Source organism: Mesoplodon mirus, assembly GCF_964341445.2.
Source record: "Mesoplodon mirus genome assembly, chromosome: 15".
Taxonomy (NCBI): Eukaryota; Metazoa; Chordata; class Mammalia; order Artiodactyla; family Ziphiidae; genus Mesoplodon; species Mesoplodon mirus.
In genome coordinates this window covers 65,498,042-65,514,137 of record NC_138991.1, presented here as the reverse complement: position 1 = coordinate 65,514,137, position 16,096 = coordinate 65,498,042, and the positions used below count along the sequence as shown (strand labels likewise).

The window sequence follows — 16,096 nt, the reverse complement described above, 5'->3', positions numbered from 1 at the left end:
GGGACGAAGCTGGGGCCCAGGGCTCGGGGGTTCTTCCTTCTCCCACTTGACCTGCCCTGTGAACCTGCCCCTCCCCTCGCTGCCCTTCTGCTCTCTCTGCCCAGATCCTAGCCGCCCGGTGTGCAAGCTGTAGCCCAGCCCCCTGAAGAGTGGCGGCATTCCTTCTGTCAGACACACATCCCGGTTCTTGGGAAAAGTGCTCCCTTCGGGTCAGGGACTGGCTCTCGCTCAATAAACCGTGGCCAAGGGTTGACTGCATTATATGAACCTGGCAACTCCCACTGCTTCTAGAAAACGCGTGTGAGCAGGCATCCCATGTGGGGACTCACATCAAACACACTCACTAGAAACGAATGTGTAGACCAGCGTGCTGAGAACGTGTGTGTGTGTGTGTGTGAGATCGCATGAGTCTCAGGTCCCCTCTCTGGCAAAACCTGAGGACCAGTGGGAGATGGCAGAGGCTCCCTGCTCACCTCTTGGGCCAGAGCTCTGCCCAACTAGGCTCTTCTGTCCTAGGGGCCGTGGGGGGCCGGATCCTTCTTTGGACTTCCCTTTTCCTTGCTTGTGCTAATCGGGCCCTTCAAGGGAACATCCCCTCAGATGGGATTGCTGGATTTCATGTTTACCGCTGCATCCTGGTTCAGGTCTCTGGGATTAGACCTACATTACCCTGTCAGCAGGCAGAGGTTTCTATAACTCTTTAGTCATTTATTTACTGATCATCTTGCATTATTTCCTAGGTGACGTGTTATTAGTATGGAGTTCCTCAACTCAACTCCCAGAGGATAACTTTATTTTCACATTTTGGAGTATTTGGGGGGCACCTCATCACATCCCTACATCAGAGCATCTCAATGAGACAGCACCTGACAGGTGTCTGCTGAAGAAGGAGTAAGGAATGTTAGGAACGTGCAGAATTAACGTTTAACTCTTCCACCATCACGTGTAATTTGGACAATTTTTACCCCATGGGAGGAGAATGGTGTGACTTATATCTTCACCTCTGGAAAATGTGACCTGAGGCTAAGAAAGGAAGTTCTGAATCTGCGTACCATCCTCTCCCCGCCTGGTGCTCGGCGCCCATCCCCCGGCTGTGGGCTGTGATTCTGGCTGCAGGGGAGGCGTGGGAGGTGTGGGATGTGGGCGCTGTGGGGACTGGAGATGCCTGTCCTCACAGGAAGATGGGAGACCAGGTGCCAGCAACTGCAGAGTGAAATGTTAAAATAAGAAAATCATCCAAACCTCGGCTGAGTCAGGAGGAATTAAATTGTGCCTTACAAACTCATGGTCTATTTTTACTCTAAGAAATGTACTTTACTAAGCTTGAAGGTGAGAAAAAAATCCTTCCCCACTGAATAAATATCATTAAACACGAGTGTGGACTGTGCTCTTGGCTTCAGGAGGCCATGGGGAGGGTGCGTGCAATCTAGACCTAAAATTGACTCTGCTCTCAGTTTACTTACCCTACACAAAATGTATATGTAGTTTTCAAAATTTGTAAATTGAAATATTTGGCCAGCAGTTTGTAGCTTGATTGAGGTATAATTGACATTCAGAAGACTGCACATGAGTGAAATCCAGAGTTTGGTGAGTTCTGACATTTCTACATCCGTGAAACCATCACCACAATCAAGAGGATGAACATACCCATCGCCTGTAAAACGCCTCCTCCCGCCCCTTGGAAACCCCCTCATTTCTCCCTGCCCCCTCATCCCCAGGTGACCCAGCCAGGATGGCAGCTTAGGACTGGGAGGGGGAGGCCAGCCTCTTCTGGGTGGGAGGAGAAGGTGGGACAGGAGGTAGAGGTGCTGGGCCCTCAGCCAGGTCCAGACCCCCTTTCCTGGGCAGCCCAGTGGCAGGTTGTTTGGTGGCCCTGCTCCTCCCTTGTTCTGGCCCCATCACGGCCTGTGGCAGGTCTCTTCGTCCTCCAGAATAGAGCTCTGCCCCCGCCTGCTATCCATCTCCAGGGCACATCCATGGCCTCCCTTGGGCACTACGTCCACCACTGGCCAGCTGAGAGGCTTCCCCTTGACCGCGGGCTGGCTCCTCCTGGAGCTCTGGGTGGAGGGCTTGCTCCAAGTGCAGATGTCCGGCCCGGCACAGCCCGTAGTGCTCGCTGAGAAGGGACCTATCACAGAAGTATCCGTCCTGTCCTCGTGGGAGGTGGGCTTCTTTAGACACCCCGAGAACTGCTCCATAACTCTCTGGTCTGGGTTCCCAACATCACTCCACCTTGTACACAAATTACTTTCAATCTTCAAATGGTTGATAGGGATGGTCTCACAAATAGGTGGTGGAAGAACAGATGGTTCTGGGAAACCAGCTCATTAAGTGAGAGAAACAAAAGTGGGTCCCTATTTTACACCACATTTTTTAAAAGTCCAGGGACTTCCCTGGTGGTGCAGTGGTTAAGAATCTGCTTGCCAGGGCAGGGGACATGGGTTCTAGCCCTGGTCTGGGAAGATTCCACATGCCGCAGAGCAACTATGCCCGTGTGCGCCACAACTTCTGAGCCTGCCCTCTTAGAGCCTGTGAGCCACAACTACTGAGCCCATGTGCCACAACTACTGAAGCCTGTGCATCTACAGTCCATGCTCCGCAACAAGAGAAGCCACCGCAATGAGAAGCCCGCGCACACAACAGAGTAGCCCCCACTCGCCGCAACTAGAGAAAGCCCGTGCCAGCAATGAAGACCCAACGCAGCCAAAAAAAAAAAAATTCCAAACAGCTTAACGACATACTTGCGAAAGGAAAAGCTATAAATAGAGGTAGATATCTTGAGACTTTGGGTACAGGATTTACTTACTGAATTTAAAAAGTGTTTAATTATGAAATCCTTAAAATATGTGGACAAGCCCGGACGCACGTGTACTCACCCGCCATGTTTACCGGATATTGGTACTGTGTCCTGTTTATTCCCAGTCTGCCTGTTTTTGGAGGAAATAAATGTTACAGGTACAGCTACCTTTTACCACTTTCCTCCTCTGTCCCCCCTCAATATAGTTCCCATTTTCGTTTTGGTATTTTTACTACAAATGAAGGTGTTCAACAACAATATATGTATTGATGATGTGTTCTGAAACTTTGCAAAAACGGTATTACACAGTATCTGTTCTGTAACTTGCTTTCTCACACAGCTTGTTTTAGAAGTCTGCCCATGTGGTTGTGTGAGGATGTGATCCATTTGCTGAAACTGCTCAGTATTCCATCGCAACAGACTTCCTTCCCCTCAGCCAGCCAGCAAGCTCTTCACGGGACTATGGAAACCAGGGCTGCCTCAAACACCCCTTTTCTGCCACCTCTTGGACCTGAAGGTGGAGAAGCAGGAGTGCCAGGTTAAGGGGACACAGAGCTTCAGCTGTATTAGTTCTGTGAATCCCCACACTTGGCTAACATCAGACTTAATTTCTACTGATTGATGTCAAATGCTATCGTTACTCATTCCCTTGATTATCAGTGTGGTTAAGCATCTTTTTATATGTTTAGTGGCCAATTGAGTTTCTTCCTCTGGAACTGCTTTTTTGTATTCACTGTTGATTTTTCTACTAGGTTGCTGTTCTTTTACTGTTTTTTGAGGAATTCTTGTGTATTCTAGAAATAAATTCATTGTCAGTTACATCCGTCTTAAATATCTCTTCCCAGTTGCTATGGACTGAATTGTGTCCCCCCAAATTCATGTGTTGAAGCCCTAGCCCCCAAAGCAATGGTATTTGGAGATGGGGCCTTTTGGGAGATAACCATTAGATGAGTTCATGTAGATGACCTCCCATGATAGAATTGCTGCCTTATAAAAAGAGGAAGAGGGAGAGATGGCTGTCTTCACCATGCTAGGACACACCTAGAAGGAGACCCTCACCACAAGCCAGGAAGAGAGCTCTCAACAGGAAGGAATTTGCAGGTGTGAAAAGTAATAAAAGGAAACCTCATCAAAATGGAACCAGGGTGCCAGAAGGGGGAGCTTTCATGCACATACCACTTAACATCAGCACAGATCCCAACGTGTCCCAGCAGGAAGGGATACTACTTTACTACCCAGCAGGAGGAAGAAACAATTTCTCTTTGACCAGCAACAGTCCAGCCAATGAAAGACTGTCACAACTCAGCCAATGAAAAGCCACTGCACCTAGAACTCCCAGTTTCCTCCAATGGGCTCTTTGTTTATGACAGCTCCTCTCAACTCCTTCTCCCCTATAAAAGCATTTCCTTTCCTTTGCTGGACATAGTTGCATGTCTCCAATTACAACTCTTTGTGGCTTCTGAATAAACCCATGTTGCTGGTAAAATAACTGGCTTTTTAATTGTTTTAGGTTAACACTGGCATCTTGATCTTGCATTTCCCAGACTGCCGAATTATGAAAAATAAATGTGCTTTTTAACAAACCAGTATATGGCATTTGGTCACAGCAGCATGAGCAGACTAAGGCACCAGTCTATGGTGTGTCTTTCATCAAACAGAAGGAAAATTTTTTTAAATTAATTTTTACTAAGGCATAATTTACATACAGTAAAATTCATTCTTTGCAGCGTACAGTTCTGTGAATTTTGACAAACACATTCAGTTATAGAACCACCATTACAATCAATATATGAAATGGTTCCTTCACTTCAACAAATTTCCCTCTCCCCCAGCCCTCCCACCCTCTATTTGATTTGTGTACCTTTACTTTTGGAAAGCTTAAATTTTAATGTATTTAACTTTAAGTCACTGTCTTTTTTTTAAATGGTTTGTAATTTTTATTCTTGTGTAAGAAACTTGCTCCAAGGTCATAAAGATATTTTTCAATGTCTTCTTAAAGTTTTAAAGTTTTGGGCTTCCCTGGTGGCGCAGTGGTTGAGGGTCCGCCTGCCGATGCAGGAGACACGGGTTCGTGCCCCGCTCCGGGAAGATCCCGCATGCCGCAGAGCAGCTGGGCCAGTGAGCCACGGCCGCTGAGCCTGCGTGTCCAGAGCCTGTGCTCCGCAACGGGAGAGGCCGCAGCTGTGAGAGGCCCGCGTACCGCAAAAAAAAAAAAAAAAAAAAGTTTTAAAGTTTTGCTTTTTTTTTCGGGCCACACCTTGTGGCTTGCAGGATCTTAGTTCCCTGACCAGGGATCGAACCTGCACCCTCAGCAGCGTGGAGTCCTAACCACTGGACTGCCAGGGAATTCCCTTGCTTTCCACTGTTATGTCTTTGATCACTCTAATTATTTTTGTATCTGATATGACATAGGGATCTAGTTGTAAGGTTTCTGTACAGACAACTAGCACCAGCTATAGAAAAGTCCATTTTCCTTATGATTAGCAAAGCCACCAAGGATAAAAATGATGGGTTTGACTACCCAAAATGAAAGATTTATGTCTAATCTTCCCCAACAGGCAGAGTTCATGAACGGGTCACAGGCAGGGAGAAGATACTTGCAACATCAAAAACATATAAGGGGGGCTTCCCTGGTGGCGCAGTGGTTGAGAGTCCGCCTGGCAGTGCAGGGGACACGGGTTCGTGCCCCGGTCCGGGAAGATCCCACATGCTGTGGAACGGCTGGGCCGGTGAGCCATGGCCACTAAGCCTGCGCGTCTGGAGCCTGTGCTCTGCAACGGGAGAGGCCACAGCAGTGAGAGGCCCGCGTACCACAAACAAACAAACAAACAAACAAAACAAAACAAAAAAACATATGAGGGATTTTACCTAAAGAAAAAGTCAGAGAACCCAAAAGAAAAGCAAGTGCTACAATTGGGCAATTCACAGATCCTAGTGGTCAGTAAACACAGTAAGAAACACTCAACCACATTAGCATTCAGCTAAATTCAAATAAGGCAAGATGAGCTGCTGTTTTAAGTTCATCAGACTAGCAAAAATGGGGGAAATCATAGGTAATGTTTACTGTAATTTTGGTGTATTTCCTCCTGGTTTTTAAAAATGTGCATTAAATAAGATAGATTTGTGATCAAATTTAGCCTTGCCTGTCACCTTCCCCTTCCTCCTGTAAGTGGCCAGATCTCACCCAGGTGGTGGAGAGGCCCTATCCCAGGAGAGACGTGCATTCTTCCACTGAGGCTTCTTGACCTACTTTCCCTTTGCTCCCTTGTCAGGTCCAACAGGGCTGTGCTACACAGCTAAGAATCTGCTGAGTCACCTTGCTGGTCTTCATTTTCCCATCTTTCTCCATAGGTCAAAGGTCACCAGGGAAGAGGGATCAAGGAGACCCATTTACTTGAGAGTTCCAAAAGATAAGTGTTTAACCCAGGTACCTTTCAAAAAGAAAGACTCACAGAGGGAGGTTTTCACAGACATTCACTCAGACCCAAAAGCCAACAGATGTAAGCTGCACCCCACCCTCTCCCTTCCTCTTCTGTGTACCTGTTACATGGCTAAATTAAAATGTGCACGGGGTGGGCATGGAGGAGCAGGTTAAAATGGCAGCAGGGGCTGCTTCCCTTGAGCTGGTTCATTTCAACTTGAATGTTAGAGATCAAAAATGTCTAAAGGGAGGACTTCCCTGGTGGAGCAGGGGTTGAGAGTCCACCTGCCAGTGCTTGGGACACAGGTTTGCTCTCTGGTCCGGGAAGATCCCGCATGCCATGGAGCAGCTAAGCCCATGCACCACAACTACTGAGACTCCACTCTAGAGCCCGCGAGCCACAGTTACTGAAGCCCACATGCCTAGAGCCTGTGCTCCGCAACGAGAAGCCACCGCAATGAGAAGCCCGCGCACCATAACGAAGAGTAGCCCCCGCTTGCCGCAGCTAGAGAAAGCCCGTGCGCAGCAACGAAGACCCAACGCAGCCAACAATAAATACATAAATTCATACATTAAAAAAATGTCTATAGGGGATGCTCGAGGTCCAAACGCCCAGTCCAAGTGCCCAGGAACTTGTTACCTTTAATATTTCAGGAACAGAGTTTCTTGAAGTGGTCTAAGCAGGAAGGTGCATGCTTTCCATGCTGGGGTTCTGTTTGGGTGCATCAGCCAGCCAAGGAATGCAGATTTTTCATGAATTGGCACAGCAGCAGTAGGAGTGCTGCTTCCTCAGGGCGCAGCCCTCGCCTCATTTGGTTTTGCCTCCCCCATATTAATACCCTTATTTAGAAAGGTTGACACATCACTATAATTACCTCTGAAAACTGTATCTGGCCAAAGGCACCAGTCCAATTTCAGATTCTTGCCAAACTGGAGATAACTTATTTTCTTTGAATGCAGTATCTTCCTCATGAAAGCATACAGCTCTTATAAGAAATTGAGGATATAGTTTTTGGGTTGCGGGGCGGTATTCCCTTGCCCTTCTTTTCCCCAGTGCCAACCTCACAAAATCTGGTGCCACGTGCCCTGGGATTTTGTCATGGGAGATGAATCAGTTAATTAACACACTGCTCCTCACGGTACACTTGGAAACAGGTTCAGTTTCCTTTGGTTCTTGCCAAAGATGCTTATGAACATACCTAGTGCTGGTGCTTTCCCCGATACATCTCATTACAGGCTCTAAATGGAGCCTGTAATGTTAAGTGCACCTCGCCTGAGGCCTGGCAGCTCACCGGCTCCTATCCAGCATGTCTCCGATTTCATGCCTGCTTCAAGGTTCCCATGTTGCTGCCTGGCGCCCTGTGTCCCCACTGACAATAGTGACATCTAGAGAAACAGATGTCAGTTGTCAAAGACAGCCGCAGTGCTTGGGAGGCTTGACTGTACACCGGTGATGAACACTGGATATCCTATGGGGAAAAAAGCCCTTGTCATAGATTTTAAAAAAGGTCTCAGTGTTTGGCCACGCGTTCCTTCGGTCACAAGTGATGGACCTCATTTTCAGAGCCCTTCCACATTCAGGCGGGGGCTGCTCTTGCTGCCGCAGGTCAACGCCTGGACTTCTCCGCGCGGCGGGCGTCTGCGGAGGGCGCAACTTGCACTTCCCCCGCCCCATTAGAATCGTGTTCGTTGCTTATCAATTTGTGGGAGCGCTTTACACTTGCAGGACTCAGTCCATCCGTCCCGTGCGTGGGTCGATGACGTCACGCCCGGGCCCACAGCCTCCGAGGACACCCACCTCTTGCTCCCACACGTCAGCATACAGCGAAGGATCGAAAAACCCAGACCACGCAGCCGCTCCGGCGCCTGCCTTTATAATAAAGCTGCGAGGGGCGGGGCCAGCGTGCGGCGCGACGTGCTGACGTCATACCGAACGGAGGGCGGGGCGAGGGTGGTGGCGTGCGCTCCGGTACCTCGGCTGCTTTCTCGTCGTCCGCCTAGGCTGCGTCCCCCTCAGCGTCCACCTCAGCGTCGTCCTCCTCATCAGGGTCTTCTTCCTCCTCCTCCTCAGGGTCCCCTCCTCGGCGTCCCCCTCCTCGGCGTCCTCTCCCCGTCCTCCCCCTCGACTTCCCTCGGCCACCCGCCGCCGCCATGGGCCCGCGCCCGCCGCGCCGCCGGGCCGAGGACAGCTGAGGCGCGGCGCGAAGATGGGCGAAGGCGGAGCAGGGCCCGAGCGCCAGCCCGAGCAGTCCGGGCGCCCCGCGCGCGCCCGCCCGCGCCGCCGCGGGGATGCCCGCGCCCGCCGCCGCGCCCTGAGCGCCTTTGTCTGCCGCCCGCGCCGCCCGCCGCATCACTGGCCTCGCGGGCCCGCGCCGCGGCTGGGGGCGCGCCCATGAAGATGGACCCGAGCTGGCCGGCCTCCCCAGCGGGCGGCCCGGGCCCCGACCCAGAGCCCGGTGGGTCCGGAGCGCCCGCCGCCCCCGCCCCGCGCCCTGGGCTCGGCCCGCAGGACCTCGCGGCCGGCGCGGATGCTGGGCAAGCTCCAGGGCGGGAGCGGCGGCCGCAGCGCTCGAGCCGGGACTCCGACCCCGACCCGCCGTTGCCGGAACTCGGCCCGTTCTTTTCCTGGACGACGGAGCCGGAGGGTGACGGCCCCCCGCACAGCGCGTCTGTCTGCGCGCAGGACTTCAGCCGCAGCCATCACCTGAGGGGCGAGGTCGACTTCTTTCCTTCCTTTGCGTCCCCCGCGGTGGGCGAGCCGACCCTGGAGCTGGGTCCTGGGGACCCGGATCGGCCCTCGGACTTTAGCCAGACCCGCCCCCTAACGGGCGAGCCCGCGGGGTGTCCGGAGGACGGCCCCCGCCTCCGAGCCGTATTTGATGCCCTGGACGGGGATGGGGACGGCTTCGTCCGCATCGAAGACTTCGTCCAGTTCGCCACCGTCTATGGGGCAGAACAGGTAACTCGCAGCGTGGCAGACGGGCCCCGCGCGGTGTTCGCGGAGTGCAGGTCCCGCGTTCTCTTTTGATTCACTTCTTCTGCTCTCACCTCTGGTTGAATTTCGCTGAAGCACCTTTTCCCCCTTTAAAGAGGTTCTATTCCCGGGATGTCAGTTTCTTTCCCTGCCATCCCAAGCCACACAAGCGGATCTTTCCTAAATTGAGAGGAGCTCCTGGCGTGGGGACATGCCCCTAGGCTGCCGGATAAAAGTGCTCCCTGGATGGAGAAGTGCCAGCGGTTCCCCCAACTGAGGGCCCAGGTCTGGTTTGGCTGAAATAATTCACTTCTTCGGTCTGCAAAGGCCAGGCTGCCCTTGTACGCTTAAGATCATGTTAATCTATTTTGAGCGCAGTTACTTTACTGTGTATGTTTGGCTTATGTTTTAGGTAGATTCGTTGTTGGGGAGACAATGAACGTGAACAACGATCATTTCCATACCTTCTGTGCGGAGGGGAAAGGGATGAACCCCGTAGGGAGGGGAATGAGCCTAAGAGCACAGTGGTGAATACAAACTCGAGCAGAATTCCATCAGGGCCATCTCCACCCTTGTAAGACAGGTGAGGTGCTGGGCAGGTGACGGGAATGCACAGGGCAGTGTGGCAGGAGTCCTGTGCAGCTCCCAGGGCTGCGGCTGCTCTGGGAGAAGGTGGGCCTTAGGATCCAGGCCTTCCCCCATCTCAGTACTTACGAAAGTTCACGTGGAGACAGCAGCAGGGCTGTGTATGTTCTGCTGTTAACCCAGATAGACAGCAAATAGGTTACTGGTGTTCATTGTTAAATAGTTTACTTAGTAGTGGGAAATCACAGAAGGTTGATCTGCTAGTTTCTGTGTTTTATTGACTTTTCATACATGTGGGTATTTGTTAAGTGGGTGTTCAGGTACATATGCATGTTTAAGCCAAGAGGTAAAATGGACAACCTGCTATTTAGGGTGTCTGCCGTAACATTAAGAACCTTTATAAAGGATCTGTGTGCCCCCTGAGTATTCACAGTGTCCATTGAGCTGTCATGTAAAGAACTGGGTCGTCCTGAGTCAGGGCTCCTTGTTGAGTTTTCAGCGTGGGCATGTCCCTCTGGGCATCCTGAATGTTGGCGTCTAGGTCATTGTGAGCTCCTGTTTAGCTCTGGGTTGAAGACATTGCTCAGGACAGGTCTTCCATCTCAGTGTAATGGACAGAAAGAGAGATACGTGACTGACAGTTTCCTGTATGGTTAGTATGGATTGTGATTGCTGGTCTACGTTTTTTTTAAATTTTATTTTAATAAATTTTAAAATATTTTATTTATTTATTTTTGGCTGCGTTGGGTCTTTGTTGCTGCATGTGGGCTTTCTCTAGTTGTGGTGAGCGGGGGCTACTCTTTGTTGCAGTGTGCATGCTTCTCATTGCGGTTTCTTCTCTGTTGGGGAGCACGGGGCCTAGGCACGCGGGCTTCAGTAGTTGTGGCACTTGGGCTCAGCAGTTGTGGCTCGTGGGCTCTAGAGCACAGGCTCTGTAGTTGTGGCGCACAGGGTTAGTTGCTCCACAGTGTGTGGATCTTCCCAGACCAGGGATTGAACCTGTGTCCCCTGAATTGGCAGGTGGATTCTTAACCACTGCGCCACCAGGGAAGTCCTGGTCTCAGTTTTTTTGATGCTTTTCCTTCTTGCTCCTCGGCTGGAGAGCACCTTGGGTATCCTTGGTTGTTTCTCATTAGTGTGATGTGTCTTCTCTGCAAACATTCCCTTCCTCATTACACCAATCAAGAATGTTAGGAAAATGGCACATTTGTTCTTCTTTACCATAATCTGACCTTAATAGAGTGCCTTATAGCTTATATGAGGCTCATTTATGTTTTCACTGGATCATCAACCTTTCTCCGAGGTGGTAGGAGGCAGAAGGGATTCATCCCACTTTACAGGTAAGAAACTGGAGGCCCAAAAAGGTTAAGTTACTTCCCAAGGCCTCACAGATTGTCAGTGCAATAACAGGGACTACACCTAGGTCTTCTGGGCTCATAATGTTTAGGTGGCTCTCAACTTCCTAGGTTTGGTGTCCCTAAATAATCCCACAAAGTTTCATCTTATTGACTTAATAAAACCATTTTCATTTGAGAACCACCTTTTGTTGTATCATTATTATTGATCACAGTGGGAAAAAATTGGGGTTGTTATTTGGGGCTGAGCTTTTTCTAAATACAAAGTAGAAATGAGTCAACATTCTTTGTTCTGGTAGCCCCTGGTGGAATTTTAAGTTTGGGGGTAAGGCCAGGATGACTCAGGATTTGGTGGGGATGGGCAAGTGAGGGAGATCTCCTGTGGCATTGCCCCTTCTGTCTGCTGCCCCAGACTTCTCAGGAAGAAGCAGTGTTGGATGTGATCTAAGTACCGGACTTGGACAGGCTTCCTGGGATGGTGGAGGAGAGCTCTTGTTTTGGAACAGCTAATTAACAGTGTAGCAAAAGGTTAATTTTTGTGTCTGTGTAAGCTTTGCTAGCCTTTATTATGACTCAGTCTTGCTTTTCCAAGTCCAATGTCAGAATACATTATAGAGGAGCAAAGAGAAGAAATATTCCTTGGTAGTGAAATAATTTAGAGAAAAGTGAAGAATTCTACCTCATGATAAATATTTTTAATTTTTTAAAATGAAAAGTATTGAACATACATAAGAGTAGAGAGCATAGTCTAGTGAAACACTCTACCTGCCCCCAAGCCATTGCACAGTTTCCGAAGTCTTGGCTCATTTGTGAACTCCCTACTCCCCACCCCCAGATTACTTTTGAAGCACATACCTGACATATCATTTCACCCATAAATATTTCAGTATATATCTCTAAAAGATAAGAATTCTTTTTTAAACATTTATGATTTTTTTTAACTGTAGGAACAGTTTGGATAAGCTGGGTAACAGCAATAAAGACCATAAGTTGCTGTACTTTCCACCTTGAGATTTCAAAATACTGAGTTCATGAGTCTCTTAGGCCGGTCACATTACTGTCCTTGATGGTCGCAACTCAATTATCTTGATTATCGTCAAATTTTCAAAGGTAGCACTTTCAGTATCTTTCATGTAATCTGTTTATGAAGGAAGTGTTTTAAATTATTTAAGTGGATTATCTGAATTTTTAATAGAAGCAGTTCCCATTCATAATACAGGCGGCTTTTGTGTCCCTCTTTCTTTAGCAATGTCATGGTGTGTTTGGCTCTCATTACCTCATCTGGTGATAGATCAGGTGTGGTGTAATAGAACACAGTGTTGGCAGGAATTGAAAGGGGAAAGAAGACTACAGAGGAGCTTTCTGGTTGTATTTTCTTGACTAGGAATTTATAGTCAGATGTGCCCAGGCACTAGTTCTGAAGTTGCAGTAGGTTTTCTTTAAGGCCTTGACTGTCTCTGAAGATTCCTCGTTGATGTGACCCCTTCGTACTGAGAGGACTGATGCTTTTGTAGTCATCACCAACTTATCATAAAGCAGAAATTGTAAAATAAACTGTGAGAGTATTGTGAGAAAGGATTCATTTCTTTTGGTGTTATTTTTCAAAGGAATAAATTAGAATTGTAAAGATTATTTTCACAGTATAATACTCACTTAAGCATTTACATTTTAACAGTCACGGGTCCTTTCCAGAGAGCCCTGCACGTTGGAGCCGTGAATGCCCTTCAGTAACCTTGTGGGCCCTGTCCATCCTCCTCAGCACTTGGAAAAGGAGGCTGCTGGAGGAGGTGTCAATGCACAGAAGGTCTCCCTGCTTTTCATTCCTTTCCATTCCTCTGCTGGTGGGCAGTTGGAACTCCCTGGGGACGTTTGGCCACACCTTTTAGTTGCTTCAGTTTCCTTTCCAGTTTCTGTCCTAGTCTTGGGTTTGCATGTGTGTGTGAGAGAGAGAATGAGTGTGCGTGTGGGAGCAGATGCATGTGAGAGCTGGTGGTGTGTGTGTGTCTGGGTCTGTGTGTTGGAGGAATTGCTAAAAGGCAGATGACGTTCCTTTCTGTGCTTGGATCCCAGGCAATTTTGTTAGTGTCTTAAAAAATGCCTTTTTCATAGTATAAAAGTAACACATGCTTATTATTTTTAAAAACTGGAAAATACAGAGTGTTATAAAATATAAAACAAAAAATTACCAATAATCCCACTATCACGAGAAAAACAGCATTAGCATTCTTGTGCATTTCCTTCCAGACTTTTTTTTTTTTTTTTTTTTGCTGTATGCGGGCCTCTCACTGTTGTGGCCTCTCCCGTTGCGGAGCACAGGCTCCGGATGCGCAGGCCCAGCGGCCACGGCTCACGGGCCCAGCCGCTCCGCGGCATATGGGATCCTCCCAGACCGGGGCACGAACCCGTATCCCCTGCATCGGCAGGCGGACTCTCAACCACTGCGCCACCAGGGAGGCCCCCTTCCAGACTTTTTTATATACACACACATAACTGTTTAGAAGTACACAATTGAGGTCATATTGGGTAGAAGCTAAATTATTTTTATAGATGTTTATTGTTTATTTTCTATTATTATTTTTAAATGTTTATTTATTTATTTATTTGACTGTTCCTGGTCTTAGTTGCTGCATGGGGGACCTTCGTTGCGGCATGTGGGATCTTTTAGTTGCAGTGTGCAGAATCTTTAGTTGCAGCATGCGAACTGTTAGTTGCGGCATGTGGGATCTAGTTCCCTGCCCAGGGATCGAACCCAGGCCCCCTGCATTGGGAGCATGGAGTCTTAGCCACTGGACCACCAGGGAAGTCCCAGATGTTCATTGTTTAAAAAAATAAAAGTAAGTAACACCAGTAAGCAAAATATAAAAATAAGAATCACTTATAATCCACCATCCAGAGATAACTATTTAAGTATTTAATGTGTAAATTAAAATATATGTAATAATGCTTCATTGTCCAAAAATGGTATAATTCCATGTCTGTTGTTTTGAACCTCCTTTTTGACCTGTTTTTTAAAATTGAAGATCTCAGATGTATACATTCGTCCCTCTGTATGGAGGGTAGGATTGGTTTCAGGACTTACCCACCTTGGATACCAAAATCCATGGATTGCTTATACATAATGGTGTGATATTTGCATATAACCTATACACATCCTCCCATATACTTTATTATTTTTTGTTCTATAATATTTTTTATTGAAACATTGTTGATTTACAATGTTCTGTTGATTTTTTTTTTTTTTTTTTGCGGTAGGCGGGCCTCTCACTGCTGTGGCCTCTCCCCCTGCGGAGCACAGGCTCTGGACGCGCAGGCCCAACGGCCATGGCTCACGGGCCCAGCCGCTCCGCGGCATGTGGGATCCTCCCAGGCCGGGGCACGAACCCGTGTCCCCTGCATCGGCAGGCGGACTCTCAACCACTGCGCCACCAGGGAAGCCCTCTGTTGATTTTTTTGGTTTTGTTTTGTTTTATAATTTTTTCCTCCTATATGCTTTAAATCATCTCTGTTTTACTTATAATATTTAATACAATGTAAATGCTACATAAACAGTTGTAAATACAGTGTGAATGTTATGTAAATAGTTGACAGCAGGTGGCAGGTTCAAGTTTTGCTTTTTGGAACTTTCTGGAATTTCTTTCCCCCCATTTTTTTTTTTTTTGGCCACTCTGCACAGCATGTGGGATCTTAGTTCCCAGACCAGGGATGAACCCATACCCCCTACAGTGGAAGTGCGGAGTCTTAACTTAACTTCCCTGGACCACCAGAGAAGTCCCCCCAGCCCCAGCCCCAGCCCCCAAAATGTTTTTGATCCTTGGTTGAATCCGTGGAGGTGGAACCCACAGATACAGAAGACCAGCTGTACTTTAATGGAAGCCTAAGGCTTACTTGTCCTCAGGGAGATTCAGAGTCATGTGGGATTATTCCAGTGTAGGATCTAACATTTAGGAAGAATTAAATTCCACGTGGACTTCACAGACCACATTGTAAAGGGCACCAAGTTAGGGGTTGCTTCCTTTTCAAACACTTATTTCGTTTAAATTCTGGGCACAGGGTCTAAACATTAATTATAATCGAAATATCAGACAAAAGGGTTAGGCACCCACTGAAGACTGTTTAGGTGGCCATTGAAAGCACTTTTATGATAATTGCAAAGTCTCCAGAGTAGCCTAGATTATCACTTCTGATATAAGTGAATAGTCGTATATAAATTCATTGTATGTATACCACGATTTTAACTGGGTAAAAGTTATCCATGTGAAAAGAAAAGCCTTGAAGGAAGTATTAAAAATTATTTTGGGGGGCTTCCCTGGTGGTGCAGTGGTTACAAATCTGCCTGCCAGTGCGGGGGACACGGGTTCAAGCCCTGGTCCGGGAAGATCCCACATGCTACGGAGCAACTAGGCCTGTGCGCCACAACTATTGAGCCTGTGCTCTAGGGCCCGTGAGCCACAACTACTGAGCCCGTGTGCTACAACTACTGAAGCCCATGTGCTGCAACTACTGAAGCTTGCGTGCCTAGAGCCCATGCTCCGCAACAAGGGAAGCCACTGCAGTGAGAAGCCTGTGCACCACAATGAAGAGTAACCCCCGCTTGCCGCAACTAGAGAAAGCCCGCACACAGCAACGAAGACCCAATGCAGCCAAAAATATATAAATAAAATAAATGTATTTTAAAAAATTATTTTTCGTTGTGTGGGTGCATGTGGTGGAAATGGGGTGGTTTTATTTGAAGTATTGGCCAAATTTTCTATTATGTTACTCATTTAAATTATTCTGAAAAGTAGTGCCTGTACGTATACCATAAATTTCAAACAGTATAAAAAGGAATCTAGTAAAAACTTTCATTGTCATCTTTAGAAATAAAAAATGTAAATAGACCCGAAAGACAAAATATTTACATGTTTTACTTTGACTCTGTTAAGGTTTTATTTAGATCAATATACAAAATACATCTAAAGAAACTC

At 47.9% G+C, this 16,096-nt stretch overlaps 1 protein-coding gene across 4 annotated transcripts in view; it reads left to right on the top strand.

Moving 5' to 3' along the window:
• Positions 1-8,477: 8,477 nt before the first annotated feature.
• The window catches only part of RAB11FIP3 (RAB11 family interacting protein 3), an 86,655-nt gene continuing 79,036 nt past the window's right edge, over positions 8,478-16,096 (top strand). For 3 of the 4 annotated variants that reach the window (XM_082644100.1, XM_082644097.1, XM_082644099.1), the window contains exon 1: positions 8,478-9,177. In XM_082644100.1, coding sequence (XP_082500226.1) covers positions 8,611-9,177 — 567 coding nt within the window. In that variant the 5' untranslated portion in view covers positions 8,478-8,610. The remainder of the gene's footprint in view (positions 9,178-16,096) is intronic. The other variant, XM_082644098.1, reaches the window with a different exon arrangement.